Below are 14,768 nucleotides of genomic sequence, written 5' to 3'. Positions count from 1 at the left end.
CTCTGGCTCGTTTCTATTCCGTGCTCCTCTTTGCTCCGTATGTTTCATATACACCCTGTAAGTGCTTTCAACCACCTGAGTTGCTAATCTTCGTTAACACGTTGCCGTCTAAGTAATGAACAACTATTTATACGTGAACACTTAATCCATCTGATGTTTGGACTTGTTCCTTGTGTGTGGACACAAGGATACCTTTAAATATTATGTTATTTTTTGAAAAGATGTGATTTTGATTGGCTTTTAATCGTTTCTTAAACGTTGCAAAAATAGGAAAAAGCCATGACAAAGTTATTTGAAGTTGATTTCGCCCGTTCAAAGGATTACGTATACTTTTATAGTGGGCAAGGGAACTGAGTAGAGTTGGATAATAGCAAATGAGGGGTGGTGGGAAACGTTTAGAAAAGTTCGCGGCCGTTAATTTGACGATCAGACGAGACTAGTTTGCTCACAGCGTAATGTACCCAAAGGTTTAGTAAAATCAATACTCTAAGTTCGCTGATACGAAAAGTCCATTAACACGATATTATCGGTCTTTTGAATACTAATTTCCACGGTATGCTGTGCAGTAGATAGGTGAGACTTTTTCACGACGTTATCAAGGCGTCACTATAATACGATGTACTTTTTTGTCCGTATCAGAGATTAATGAAAGCACACGATGAAGGGCCATGGCGAATTTATGATTAATAGCGCATCAAATTCGAGAACTGAACTAAACTATCTAAATAGTACATAAATATGGCGTTGTCTCCCTTGTTAAATCATGAACTATTTGTTCGCGGAGAGCTATTATTCGCAATTTGATATCATTTCGTACATGATGGATTGTTCATGATTTATGTACAAGTATAAAGTTTTTAAATACATATACATTCTTTTTTATAGATGCAATATATTTACTCATTACAGTATGTCTTATTTATCTATAAGTTTGCAGCAGTTTCATACTTCCTTGGTATTGTTATTTTGGGTATCTATTGTTATTGAGTTGCGATTCTATAGTTAATGATACTGCATATCCTGCACATACAGGAAATTTGAAAAAAAGCTCATTTGCCATTATTAAAATTGAAAATTATTTGAAGATGACTGTGTACAGGATTAATTTTTTAACACACCTGTTACAAGCAGCTTTGTTCAGTTGAGAATATTAATGATTATATATTATCTAAGCTTTTTTTCTTTGACTTACTTTGTGTATGAATTACATAATATCAAAATTAATTAGAATGTCGAGACATCAATTAAATTAATAAAAACTTGAATTCGTGGCGAAACTAGACAGTAATAAAAAATAGTTACAATTAGAGAAATTATAAACTCAATCTATTAAATATTATAGGTTCACGTTTCCAAGGTGCCGTTTTAACCATAAATTTTAAGTGAAGGTAGAAGAGTAGTACAGTACTATACCTACTACTATATACATAGTACCGTTCCGTGGATCTTGTATGCTCAGTAAAATGTTCAATGCTGCAACCTTTCACAGACTTCCTTTGCGATTCCTTGAAAGTGCGACAAAATTACCTTTTCCTTTAAGCGACTGGTTAATTAAATTTCTTCGCCCTTCTTTTCCCTCTTGACGAAGCAGTGCCATTAGCCCTCGGGACTAGTTGAATTTTCTGCGTGTAATTGTTCGATTTGTATAAGGCGTCCCGTAATTCATACATTTTGCCACGACTGGGGGGGGAGGTAGACACTAGTTCTAGAGAAAAGGAATTTTAAGAGCTTTTGAACATTAACAGTCCTAGAGGTATTGAAACTAAAATTTGAAATGTAAATATTTTAGAAGTAATATTGTATCTTATTTATTCATATTTGTATTCTCATGCTTACAAATCTGTGCTATTTGAATTACACGAAAATTAGGTTATCTTATTCTCTTACTCTTACACTACATTAAAAAAAAAATAATGTTTACAATATTATGAATTTTCAATTTCGTGGAATTTAGGTTACTAGATTACTGTAACTAAAATTTATTCAATAAAACTCCTCTGTTTCTTTGTATTTCTTTGTATGCATTATGTAGATACGCTCGCAAAGCGCTCGGTATAGTTAAAAAAGAAAGTTAGGTTTAATATTTCATATTTTATGGGGCACATACAGTTTTTACTCGCTGTAGCCTCGCAACTCGTTATTAGTAAGAACTACACTTCTGAAACTAGTCAGAAATTAATTAATCTTGAAAACATATTAAGAAAGGAGTTTCAAGAAAAAAAGATTGAAAGTATAAGTCCTGTATCATCCACAATCTGTTAACCACAGACATTTCATTACTTTTATCTCTGTGGTCACTTTGTATGACTAAAATAGTTTTATAGCCAGTATGTCGTTACTTTCATCACTAAACAATTCGTATAGAGCTAATTCAGCATGTGAACTAGGTTTAGTCACTCATCCGCTAAAATATACTACTTGTACGGGACAATGAACGAGGAGTAATTGTGACACCTATACACGCGCACGTGCCGCTGATTCATTCATGGATTTCCCCTCGCATGAACTCTTTTCCACCATAATCATATGAGCACGTGCGATAGGATGGCAACACTCTGTACACATGCAAGGATGCATGGAGACACATGCGTGGAGTAACTGTTCCATGGTACGTGAGACACGCTCCCACCAGTTAACTGTTATTATTGACACGAGAATAGATCGGAGGTGAATAGGTGACAAATGGGAATGAACGTGGCTAGTCACGTGTCTGAAGCTGTAGAACATGCTTTTATCGACTGATTTTCTTGATTGCATCCTATTCTTTATTTCACTTTTGACTTCGGTAATAGTATCCTTAATCTTTGGTAACGTGAGAAAGGAACTTTTTAAAATAATAAAAAACGAGAAATTTCACAGAAATTTTTTAATCAGTGTTTCACTTAGATATAATTTATTGCTTAAATAGACAAAATACTCGTACCATTAGTATTTTTTAATTAACATAACAACGATATTTATTAGATCATCCCATAAATAATGCTTCCGAGAATCACAAATTAGTTACAGCTCTGTCAAATTTTACATTCATCAATTTTACTATCATCGTTTTCTATCTATCGGATTTTTAGTTTTTTAAATTAAAGTGTAAAACTAGTTTGTTTCTCGTCTTTGGTGTTCGTTTCAACAATTTTCTTTAATAAAATATACGAATATGCCCAAGCTTTACGACTGTTCTAATTATTATTGCGTTTTTCATTGTGTTGACTGTTGATGATGTGCTCGACGGTGCATGCAAACAAGCAAGTACATCTTGCAATGAGCAGCTTTGAAATGCCTTCATCGTTGCAATCAGCATAATGTGCTTATAAAATTGAAGCTTTTTTACAAAAGCCCTGTATATTCTATTAAAGAATCTCGTTTGTTGATTTGCACTTTCATTTATCTTTCTTTTGCACGTAGTTCTGTTTGCGTGAAATTATCCTTAGGATTCCTTCCATGTCATGTTTCATAAAACTTTTTGCGCAAAATATGTGCATATGTACGACGAAACGCGATAGTATAGGTATATACATGTTTCAAGTGTATAAGTCCATAATCATCTAAAAAATTGGAACTTCTGTGGCTGCTCCAAGTAAACACGAAATTCTCTTGTCGAAATTGGCAAGGGGTAATCTGCTGCAGTCCATTCCATGCAGAATTTTATATAGATAATATAGGTGTCTAGTTTGCACATTTTTGATCAGGTTTTGTAGCAGAGATGGTTATATGAAATTATTCAAATTTCTACATAAAATTTTAATACACATTTTTCAAAAACAAGGGAATATAACGTCCACTCACAGCACTTAACATAGAAAAACTGAAGTGCAATGTCATAGAGATGCTTTTGTATTTTTCAAACTATTCGAAATTCATTGGACATGTAAACCAAAACTTTTGTAATTGAACACGTGTAGTTTTGAAAGCACAAACTTCGAATACTCGTATTTTTAAATGGCAAAATATACGTGGTGCTCATTATCTGGTCATAAAAGTTCATCCAGCCATTTCTGAACCATCGAAACAAACTCCAACTTCGATGCTGGGGTTGTAATCAAGTCTAGATGGTTTGTACTGATTGACAATTTTCCATAGCCTCTTCACCCTCCAATACCCTTTTCTACCACCGTCTCACCCCACACTATCCATCGCTTCAATACCCTTTTGAAATCACGTTTCGTTACTGTTATACCTACATATAAAGCCACATTTATACTGATTGTTATTGATACACTATGAAGATGCAAAAATATCGATTCGAGTGAATCGAGGTTGAACCGTTTCGCTCAAATTAAACCTTCGATTAGGTAATTGAAGTTCGAGTAAACGTCGAATTACCTTTAAAAGGAATTTCTTGTATTGTAATCATGGTTCGCGAGGGAAAAATTATATTTCAGAATACAGACAATTTTGATAATCTTTACATATGTATATTCTGTGGATATGCAAATATCTTCCATGAGATTATATTTTGTTTGCATTGATGTAATCTTGCGAGTACATAATTGTAAATTGTACATTTCTCGGAATATATAATTTAGTAATAACTCTTTTTTCTTTAAAAATTACTAACACTGTACACCTATAACTCATGAATCCTGAATAATGAAACAGATAGGAGACACGTAACTATATTAGGAGTGTGTGAACCATTGACAAAATATTCAAAATTAAATGAAATCTTGGTTTCTATTAAACGAGGCAGCTTTCAGTGTAATTGGTATCAGATACTCGAGTGGAAGGTAACAAATGTCCGCGGTGAAATGCATCGTAATTAAAAAGATATGACTTGAAGATAGCTGATATCAATTACATTCGAACCTATTACGGTCGGGTATCGTCTGGCGGGTAACGAATTTACGGAAAATGAAAATACGTATAAGTTAGACAGACAGCGTGGAATGACGGTGTCTGGAAACGGCTTAATAGAGTCAAGTGCCAAATGAGAAAGAACGAATAAGGGAAAAAGAAGCGCGCTGTGTCATTTGAAAATTGGAATATTTGTTCGGTATCGAGTGATGCTATTCTCTCTCACGGCTCGCTTAGATCCAGTGCAATTGGATGTTCTATATTCTGCGACGAGCAAGATACTAAATATAACGAAATTAGTTAACAGTGATGCGTATTTTTACTGAACTCATCCGAAAATTGTATTTTAATGAATTTATATCATTTCAAGAGAGCTGCATGCTCTTTTCGTAAACTATTTTTTATTATTCAGCGGAACAATAGACTTCAATGTATTTTATAATTCGGTACAAATGGATCTCCAATTGCATGACAATATAGTAGTTTATTTATCTGCGGATTGGGAATAAAAAATAAATAAGCAGACTGGCCTGTTGCACGAACACTCTCGATTACCAAATTGGAATCTATTAGATTTTCATTTTTAGAAATCGTTTAAAGAGCATTGCAAACAGATCGTACAGTACAAAAATTAAAACCGTAAATAAAAAACTGTTATCGGGAAATGTGAAAAACATGTACAATTTTCGAGCGTAAATGGCAATCTATGTGAAGGAATGCTTAATTATTTATTCAAATGAACAGCAGCTAAAAAATGTAATGTTTAATTTTTTTGTACTACTCTTTCGAAGTAGTATCTAGGTATTATTTTACTCGTAAAATTTCTGTTTTTATTATGAAGTTGAAGCAGAAAAGGGATCTGAGTTCATCGTCAAAGCAGAATGGGTTGTCTTTATCTGGTTGTATGTACTGGTAATAGCATTATCCGTGTGTTATCCTTTGCGTTATTACTCGCGAACAATTAGCAGAAAAACAAGGACACTGTGGTAGACATAACGGCAAGCAATATTTTAGAAAGAAAAAGAAAATAGAAACTCTATACCTAGATGAAAATATAGTTCAAATGTTTGAAATAATAATGTTTACAAGGAAAACTACTAATTCGCAAACATCATTTATGAAAAAAGAGAGTGAATATATAGCTAGTACTCAAGCTTCTATATTAATAATAATGGTAACACGTCAAATTGCAATATGAATTCATTTTTATTTTACACTCAATTACAGTTTCGACAATTTCAAATTTAATTGTTCAATGTTGCAGAAATTTTCACTTGAAAAATAATAAAATTATGTTTAATTTGCAAGCATTCCAATTATGTACTAGCAGTGTAATAATAATTCATTAATATTTAACTATAGAAATTGTTATTGTGTTCCTCACTATCAAATGTATGTTATTGTAACGATGCTCTGCGTTTATAACATTTAATGTTTCATTACGCTGAAGTTAAAGGTCACTATGTCGATATTGCTGATATCTAATAAAGCAGTAACGTATTCGCCTCTCTCTTTTCTTGTACATGTTAGATTGATACAGTAATTCAAATTTTTAAACAATCACTTGAAGCTTGTAACATCTAATTCTCCATATTATCACCTTTTGTTATGACTAGTTGGAATGCATTAAAAATAATTATACTAAAATTAAGTTAAAACTAACTTTATATAACTAAAATAAGCGGTCTAACATAACATATGACACAGTACTGTAATATATGAAATAGATGATGCGTTATGTCATCCAATAATCAAAGAGCTTCAGTTTGAATTGGGAGTGTCTGTGAGTTTAATCAAAAGATTGGTTTAGTGCTATCGTTCCTTTACTTCCTGTAATTTCATTTGGCTTTCAAATATGAAACTACTGTGTAAAACAATTTTAATTTGTAGGTTGCATATCAGTATACCTACCTACTTCAATCTTGTTACAAATATGTGTATGTAAAACTTTATCCGTTTAAAAGAAGTGATAGTTGCAATGGTATATTTTTAATGCGCAAAATCAGCTTAAGCATTTTACATCGAACCACGTGATTATTATTTATATTATTATAAGAAATATTACAGAATTGTCAGACATATTTCTCCCTCAAAAAACTATAAATAAGAATATTAGATAAAGAACAAATGAAGTGATACTTCTGCCAGTAGTTGGATTTATTTTCAGGTTTCTTACGATTTCATTCTAAAATAAAACAATGTGGGTTGAGTTTTGTCCCATTAATAAAAGAAGGTATTTACAAATAGATAGTTGCTAACTGAATTTATACAGAACGGATGAAGTTATGTACATATTTGTAACTTGTTTATAAAAAGAGATCCATAATAAGTTAATTTTCTTATTTGTCTGTAGATGCTTCGTGTAAATATTTAACATAAATTATAATTAGTCTCAGAAAAATATTGCCCAAAGAAGATTATGCCAAAAGTTATAAATAATATAATTTACACTAAAATATAATATTCTGTATCTAGTATTAGCAATCATCATGACGCATTCCGATACGTTACCCAAAAACGAGGCACATTGTGATTGCGTTCATTGCAATGAAGAAACGGAATATAATACAGAAGAAAGTAACGAGAACACAACTCCAGCGTTGTATAAAGAAGACGCAGACGGTAATGGGAATCGTACTATTTGCGCTCGAGATCGTGACTTCAACGATCGCACCTTTTCGAGCGTTTGTCATATGCTATGTTACAATCGCTGTTTGATACTGCGATATTCGACTGTTAAAGAAAATCACAAGAAGAAACATGTCGTGCGCGCATATAGGAACAGTAAGTAATAACACAAAGCAGTGTTTTCGCGTTTAATCGGTTCATTTATTTTATTGAATACCAGATTATTACAAATTGCGAGATGGTGAGTGCTAATGTACTGTGCAACCATACTGAAACATGAGACATAACAATTGTAAGGAGGAACAATATGTTTCGAGGTTAGTGGATGATCCAGGGAAACCAAATATGTAAGAATGTTAATTTCAAGCACAAAAATAAATTAAATTGTAAGATTCATAGTGTTGAGTAGTATACTACTGACAACTAAATTGTTACATGAATATTTTATATACTGAGAGTAGAAGAATATTTTTTTACTATATACATACATATATATTTCCGTTTTTCCTATTTAACGCTAGAAGTCCAGAATCACTAATAATGCACCTAATTAACGAATTAATTAGTTAATTAAGCAATTCGCACAGACAAATTAAGACGAATTTAGACGACTTAACACATAATATAAACATTTGTTAATAATCATTTACAATATAGAATTTCAATTAGACTGTAGAAGTACCTCGTACTTGCTTCGGTAGTACATATACTAAAAAAGACTGTAGAAGTACCTATCTTTATTGTATTATTACAATTACAATTTTTAAAGAATGCATAATTCAAACAAATAATCTTTACTTATATTTGGCACCAATTTCTTTCAAAATTTTATTTAGGATTCAGTGTTCTTCAAAGTTCCAGTTTCTTACTAAAATTTTAATTTAAACCGTATTCATATCGAAATGAATATTTTCAATTATACACTCTTATGAATTGATGATAAACAAAGAAAAAAGTCAGAAATATCCGTTGGGGTGCCAAAAGGGTGGCTTATGGGGTGAACTTTTAGTTCTTCAACTCGTCACTATGAAGCGCATTGGTCGATTTCCTTTCTCGCTTTTGAAACTTGTATACGAGTATCAAAAATATGATAGACTGGACAGAACAAGCATACTTACCTGGCGTAGAGGTTACCGTGATCATCAAGGCGGTTCCTCCAGGATGAGGCTCTTCCATTGCACTTGGGTTGAGCTGAACCCTGCGAATATCCCTAATGTGGATATCTCGGGCGTATAATTTTTGTTAGTCGGGACTGCGTTCGCGCTATCCCGGATAAATTTTCACAAAATTAAGTAAGATATTATTACACTACTAAAAGTAATTATCATATTTTCTATTATATTTAACTTAGTAGAGATTATGGAAAATTCAGTTTTTCGACTTTATAGAACTATGTTAAGTTATATTAGCTTTAAAATTTATATACATTTTTTTTAAGTTAAAATATATTAAATACAGGGAATCTTGATTGAAATTAATATATTTGACACAGTTGAAATTTTTTCAAAACAGGAGGAAGTATATTATTAGCAAGCAATTATCTTGAATTACCTATGTTTGTATATTTTCAAGTATTAATCATTTATCATTAATTATATTTATTAAACAATAAACACATATTGTTCAAATCGTTAACATGCGTTAAAAGCGAAGGCTTACATATAACAATAAATTCTTAACGATTTCATTAGCAATTTCAATTATAGTTTCCTTTAAATTTATACAATGTGGGGAAAAATAGAAATAATTTCTGACAAACATTTACAAATAAGTTGTGAGGTTCTTTCACAATGATTTTTTTAAAATTAATATTTTTTATTTCCTCACGTAACATAAACAAATATTCACTAGAGGAGATAATAATGTAATTTAAAAGTTTTCCAGTATGAATAGTATGAATTCATAAAATGAATTTCTACTTTCTACTGCAAATATAATTCAATTTTGACAGGATTTATAACAGAAAATGCGTGAAGTAGTTATTCCAACTGCCGTTAGGGTGCGCGACTGATGAAGATGTTTCTCGCAGTTAAAGTCATGAGGCATAAAGTTCAAGTTTTATTCGGGAAGAGTGGAAAGCATACTTACCTGGCGTAGAGGTTACCGTGATCAAGAAGGCGGTTCCTCCAGGGTGAGGCTCTTCCATTGCACAACGGTTGAGCTGACCTCTGCGAATATCCCTAATGTGGATATCTCGGACGTACAATTTTTGATAGTCGGGACTGCGTTCGCGCTATCCCGGACAAGTTTATATTGCAAACTTAATTACTGAATTAATGGCGTTTAAAGGGTATAAATTTTTCAATGCAATTGTTCCTTTGCGAAACACAAGAGTTCTTGTCGATAATTGTTTTGCTTGCTTCGTGATATTTAATTATGTACGATACAGAGATAATAATGGTCGCCTTACGTTTCCTTTACGGTCATCAAGTACTGAGTCTTGTCAACTCAAATTTTTTTGACAAGTTTCAAAACGGACGTTCTTGGTGACTTTTGTCATTCTTCTTACTTGAAGACCACTTTCTTAAAGTTTGCGTGATGCCTTTGATTCAGTATGTATGTTTTCACTAAAAATATTCGATTTTCGACAGAAATTTCTATTTTTTACCACTAAAAAATTTTCAAAATTGCCATTAAAAAATTTCCTTTTTGAATATAAACACATGAGCAAAAAAAGTTTTTTGAAAAACCATTTTTCAAAAGAGATATTTTAATTTAAAATTGTCACCTAATTCTTGTTCACCCTGTATTTAGCGGTTTGGAAACCTAGTTCTAAGTGTTATGTTACCATTGTAGTAATGCTGCACAATGATGACGCCATTATATGCGCAAAGCAATTAAATATTGTATTAGCTTTGTATCTCGTTTCGGAGTACAACACCTAAGCACGTAAACAGCCCAAAGCCTAATAATAATTTCTTGGTCTAATGAATATCTTGAATATTCCTGTTGTTATGCCAGTAACTATAATTATCGAAATTATAGAGAGGAATTATATGTGGATGTTAAGAAATTAGGAGTTTAGAATATTACATACATAATATTGACAAGGAGTTAATGAAGAATAAAGTTTCTTAAAGCTTCCATTTTTGTATATATAATTGGTATTAAGGATAATTTTTATATATTCACTTTAAAATGTGTGTAAAAAATTCAGTTAAAATGTTTACGGATAGAGCTCTAAAATTTGAAACTTACATTTCATATAACATGTCCATATTGTACAATTTGTCTGTATTAAGACAGAACAGTATAATTTAGAATTTAAATTTTATAAATCAAATAGTGAAATGAAACCAAAGTATTATATTAGGAAAAATTAAATATACGTAGTATATTAAATATATTTACCTCAAAGTTATAAGTTAAAAAAGAATTAAATACTTGAATAATTTAACTATTCAGATAAATTATTGATTGACTGTAAGTTTTATGGAACGATTAGGTTTTATTAGAGTACTTTTCATTAGACTTTCTACATTTTGATATTTAATTCTATTGGAATATGTGAATGAATAAAAGCGATCAGCGATGCGGTTAGTTCTCGAAGTTCCCGTTAGGTGTACTACTGGATGAAGCAGTTCCCGCTGCTGAAGTAGTATCACATGTGCTTAAGTAAGGGCTAGGAAAGAAGAAAAGCATACTTACCTGGCGCAGAGGTTACCGTGATCAAGAAGGCGGTTCCTCCAGGGTGAGGCTCTTCCATTGCACTACGGTTGAGCTGACCTCTGCGAATATCCCTAATGTGGATATCTCGGGCGTACAATTTTTGATAGTCGGGACTGCGTTCGCGCTATCCCGGACAATTCAGTGACAAAATTAAGAAATGGTTCAGAGAAAGCAACTTTCATAGAAACGTATAATGAACTTCTAGTTCCTTTATTGCTTTTGCTTTGCCCTAGTTATTTATTATTGTGCGATACTATTAAAATAGTGCAACAATCCAGTAAGAGTTTAGTTAGCGGACTGTTTTCGTTATACCTTTGGACACTACTCTAACATTATTAATTTTATATTTCATTTTGATCCTTGAATTTTTAAGTACCTAATAAAAACGATATATGGATGTCTCTCACAAAGTACGAAAAAGTATAAAATAGAATATTCAGTTATTGGAATGCAATTCGAGTATGGGGAGATGCATTTTAGATGTTTATTTATTAGAACATATATTCCAAGCGTCCTGGTATTGAGACAATTTACCTTTTTTAACCATTTGAGGAAACGAAAGTTCGAACCAGTCATTTACATATATTATGTACATCATGTTTATTTTGAGAAATATCCTTTATTTATTCGTGTTATAAGATATTATATTCTGTATCAGCTGGTATAAAAATACGTATTTGCAGTTACATTATGTCAAATAGCATTTATGATCTTGTATTGCTGACTGGCAAAAGTGAAAGAAAACAATATGACATACATGCATATACAGTAGTCAGCTGAAAAGAGTCCATGGCTTCGCTGAAGAATTTCCATAAAAGGGTGTCGGATGCTTCCGTATGTCGGCTATTCCAAACGCGCTAGAAGTTAAAACACCAGCTGGTCCGGCTTAGTGGTAGTTACTGCAAGTACGAGGTGCCAGCAAGACGCAGGAAAGGAATTACATAGATGCAGAGTCTTCGCAAATTGTGTTGAACGGACTCGGAATGTAAACGTTCAAATTAACCTCTTTAGCAAGTCAAAGAGGCTAATGTGTGATCGTTGGTTTTGCATACACTCAGATTCTAATATTCAATCGATATTGTCGCATCCTTTGATTGACACTTTTTTCCCAAAATGAAGATCATAATTAGTCACGTTAGTCTATACTGTGCTCACGCGTCTTTGTTGGAAACCCACGGGTGTTTGAAGTAACATACGTTGGTTAAAGTCAACTAAAACTCTAGTGCCAAACGGGTACAACAATTCTCGGACGAGTTTCGTGAACGAGGTTACAACGAGAGAGTTACGAGTACAATTCCTACTGATCGGTGTCGCACAGGACTATTTATCTTTACAGGACTATAGTGTGTCTTAGGTGGGGAGGTGATACTTTGAACCCTTGGCTCTTAGTTAGGAGATGAGTGATACTGTCTTTGAACTGCACTTACTTATCTGTTTTCGCCGACTCCAAAAAATATCGGTTATAGTGGTGATTCTTCAGTGAATCACGCCTAAGCAGAAGACAGTTTCCCAACATTTTTAAAAATTATTTCACACTTCCCTATAGTAGACTTACACTCTTCATACTGTTCATACTATACTTTACATTATACTTTGTACTATATTTATACTATAATCCATACTGCTATAATAAACTCAGCAGTCCACATGAAGGGAAGGATCGTTTGACAAAATATCATTTATATTAGTACCTGGTACAGTTTCGGTACCACTTCACGATTTAAAATGAAGCATGCGAAAGGAAATAAGAAACTCGTTTCTAAGATAAATTCGTACATTAGTAGCTTGATTGTGCCTTCTGGAAAGCGAGGACAAGGTAAATTTAAAGAATATCTAATTCCAAGGAAACTTGAGTGTACACCGAACTTGTATCCAAACAACGCTGTATTTGCATTGAAGGTAAAAATGATTGAAATCTATCTAATGATATAAAATATCTGAATTAGCCACTGTGTAATTTATTATAAATCTACTTAGAGGCTGTCATACTGGAAAGAAAAGGCATTTAACTCTCAGTACTCTGCTGTAGCCACTGGTGACTCTCCGCCGTGAGTCAGAAGTGACTCTGACACGGGGTTGTGCTGCAGGGGTTAATGGGGGTGAGCAACAGTTCTGACAGTTACCGTTAGGGTGCGTAGTGGATGAAGAAGTTTTTCGCAGTTGAAACTGTACACTATGGGGTTTAAGTGATAGTCAGAAGCAACATAAAGCATACTTACCTGGCGCAGAGGCTACCGTGATCAAAAAGGCGGTTCTTCCAGGGTGAGGCTCATCCATTGCACTACGGTTAGAGCTGACCTCTGCGAATATCCCTAATGTGGATATCTCGGGCGTACAATTTTTGTTAGTCGGGACTGCGTTCGCGCTATCCCGGATAAATTTTCACAAAATTAAGTAAGCTATTATTACATTACTAAAAGAAATTATCATATTTCCTATTATATTTAGTTTAGTAGAAATTAAGGAAAATTCAGGTTTCGATAATTCAATGACAAAATTAATTTGGAGTAAGATTTGTGTCTACTGTTGTTTCTTTTCTTGTTTTAATGTCTCTAATAAAATTGGCAGGTTGTAAATTGGTGTATACGTGTATATTGAAGCACATTTTCCCATATAATTAAATATTTAATTTCGAAAGAAAGAAAGTCAATTTAAATATTTTTATAGTCCTCTTAGTTTAATTACACGTACTAAAATGGACTTTTGATTCGTCAAGTACGCGATGAATAACTTGATGTAATACGTTGGTAATGGTTCGTGGGAAAATGGCGCTAATAGTAGAATAAAGAAAGAAAAAATTTCCTTTCAAAGTTCTTTTCTATAAAATCATCGTAATGGCTTGCTTGAAATTCGCCATGAATAGATAGATATCTAAAGCTTAATTTAATCAGAGAAAAAATTTCTGAATCTTAACGGTGTATTTCTGGATCTCAAATCGAATAATTAAAAATCTACGAATAAAACCATTTGTTGTTCAATTAAATATAAATCAGTCAAATACTGTGACGGATCTAGAGGGGATCGTCTTAAAGACTAATAACATTTAAAAATATTATGTTACGATTTGAAAAATTTATCAAATAGGCATATTAAAATATAAATCAAATAAGAAGCAAATTTCAAATGGTGCAAAAGAAAGTTAAAAATTGCATGGAGTTTACATGTTTTGCCCTCCTCCTCCACCCAGAAAAGGTGTATGGATTCATCCTGATCGAACAAAATTTGGAATACACTCATAAAACATACATATATTGAATACAATATGTGGAAAAGGACAAACAAGCAGATGAAAATTTGACGAATGTTCAGGATGATATCAGTATCGTCCAGCAGGAATTCAATTGAATTTGGAACACAGTTGCGTAAATTAACCGCGGCGCGTTTGCACTCAATTTTCATTTGCATAGAATTAATTTTGGTATACATTTGATCGATCGCGTAGACACTTGTTCGCACAGCTACTTGTAACTATTCTTATAGATATATAAATATCGTCAAAAGTGATGTCACTGATCGCTTCATACAGAGCCAATAAAAGTAGGTAGACGGAGATCCAATAAAATCCATGCTTCTGAATCTCACAGATATCTGCTCTAGCTAGCATCGAGTAGCAGTTAGAAATTTCCATAGTTGATCGGAGCCTTTGAAGAATAAAGGAGGGAGGGCACATCAATTTCATA

At 32.8% G+C, this 14,768-nt stretch overlaps 1 protein-coding gene and 4 non-coding genes across 5 annotated transcripts; all 5 read left to right on the top strand.

The window, feature by feature from the left end:
• Positions 1–6,562: 6,562 nt before the first annotated feature.
• Positions 6,563–7,906, top strand: LOC143184732 (uncharacterized). Its single transcript, XM_076387183.1, has 3 exons — positions 6,563–6,677; positions 7,267–7,575; positions 7,640–7,906. Exons 1-3 carry the CDS (start codon positions 6,647–6,649, stop codon positions 7,669–7,671), a joined length of 372 nt encoding a protein of 123 aa, XP_076243298.1. The 5' UTR covers positions 6,563–6,646; the 3' UTR covers positions 7,672–7,906.
• Positions 7,907–8,529: 623 nt separating this feature from the next.
• Positions 8,530–8,691, top strand: LOC143185341 (U1 spliceosomal RNA). The gene has a single exon (XR_013002896.1). It is a non-coding gene; the product is annotated as a U1 spliceosomal RNA (small nuclear RNA).
• Positions 8,692–9,499: 808 nt separating this feature from the next.
• On the top strand, positions 9,500–9,661 carry LOC143185346 (U1 spliceosomal RNA). Its single transcript, XR_013002901.1, has one exon. It is a non-coding gene; the product is annotated as a U1 spliceosomal RNA (small nuclear RNA).
• Positions 9,662–11,059: 1,398 nt separating this feature from the next.
• LOC143185344 (U1 spliceosomal RNA) lies at positions 11,060–11,221 on the top strand. Its single transcript, XR_013002899.1, has one exon. It is a non-coding gene; the product is annotated as a U1 spliceosomal RNA (small nuclear RNA).
• Positions 11,222–13,299: 2,078 nt separating this feature from the next.
• LOC143185339 (U1 spliceosomal RNA) lies at positions 13,300–13,462 on the top strand. The gene has a single exon (XR_013002895.1). It is a non-coding gene; the product is annotated as a U1 spliceosomal RNA (small nuclear RNA).
• The last annotated feature ends 1,306 nt before the right edge of the window (positions 13,463–14,768 follow it).

Source organism: Calliopsis andreniformis, chromosome 10 (genome assembly GCF_051401765.1).
Source record: "Calliopsis andreniformis isolate RMS-2024a chromosome 10, iyCalAndr_principal, whole genome shotgun sequence".
NCBI lineage: Eukaryota > Metazoa > Arthropoda > Insecta > Hymenoptera > Andrenidae > Calliopsis > Calliopsis andreniformis.
Note: the sequence above shows the minus strand (reverse complement) of the source record. Positions and strands in the feature narration are given on the sequence as shown.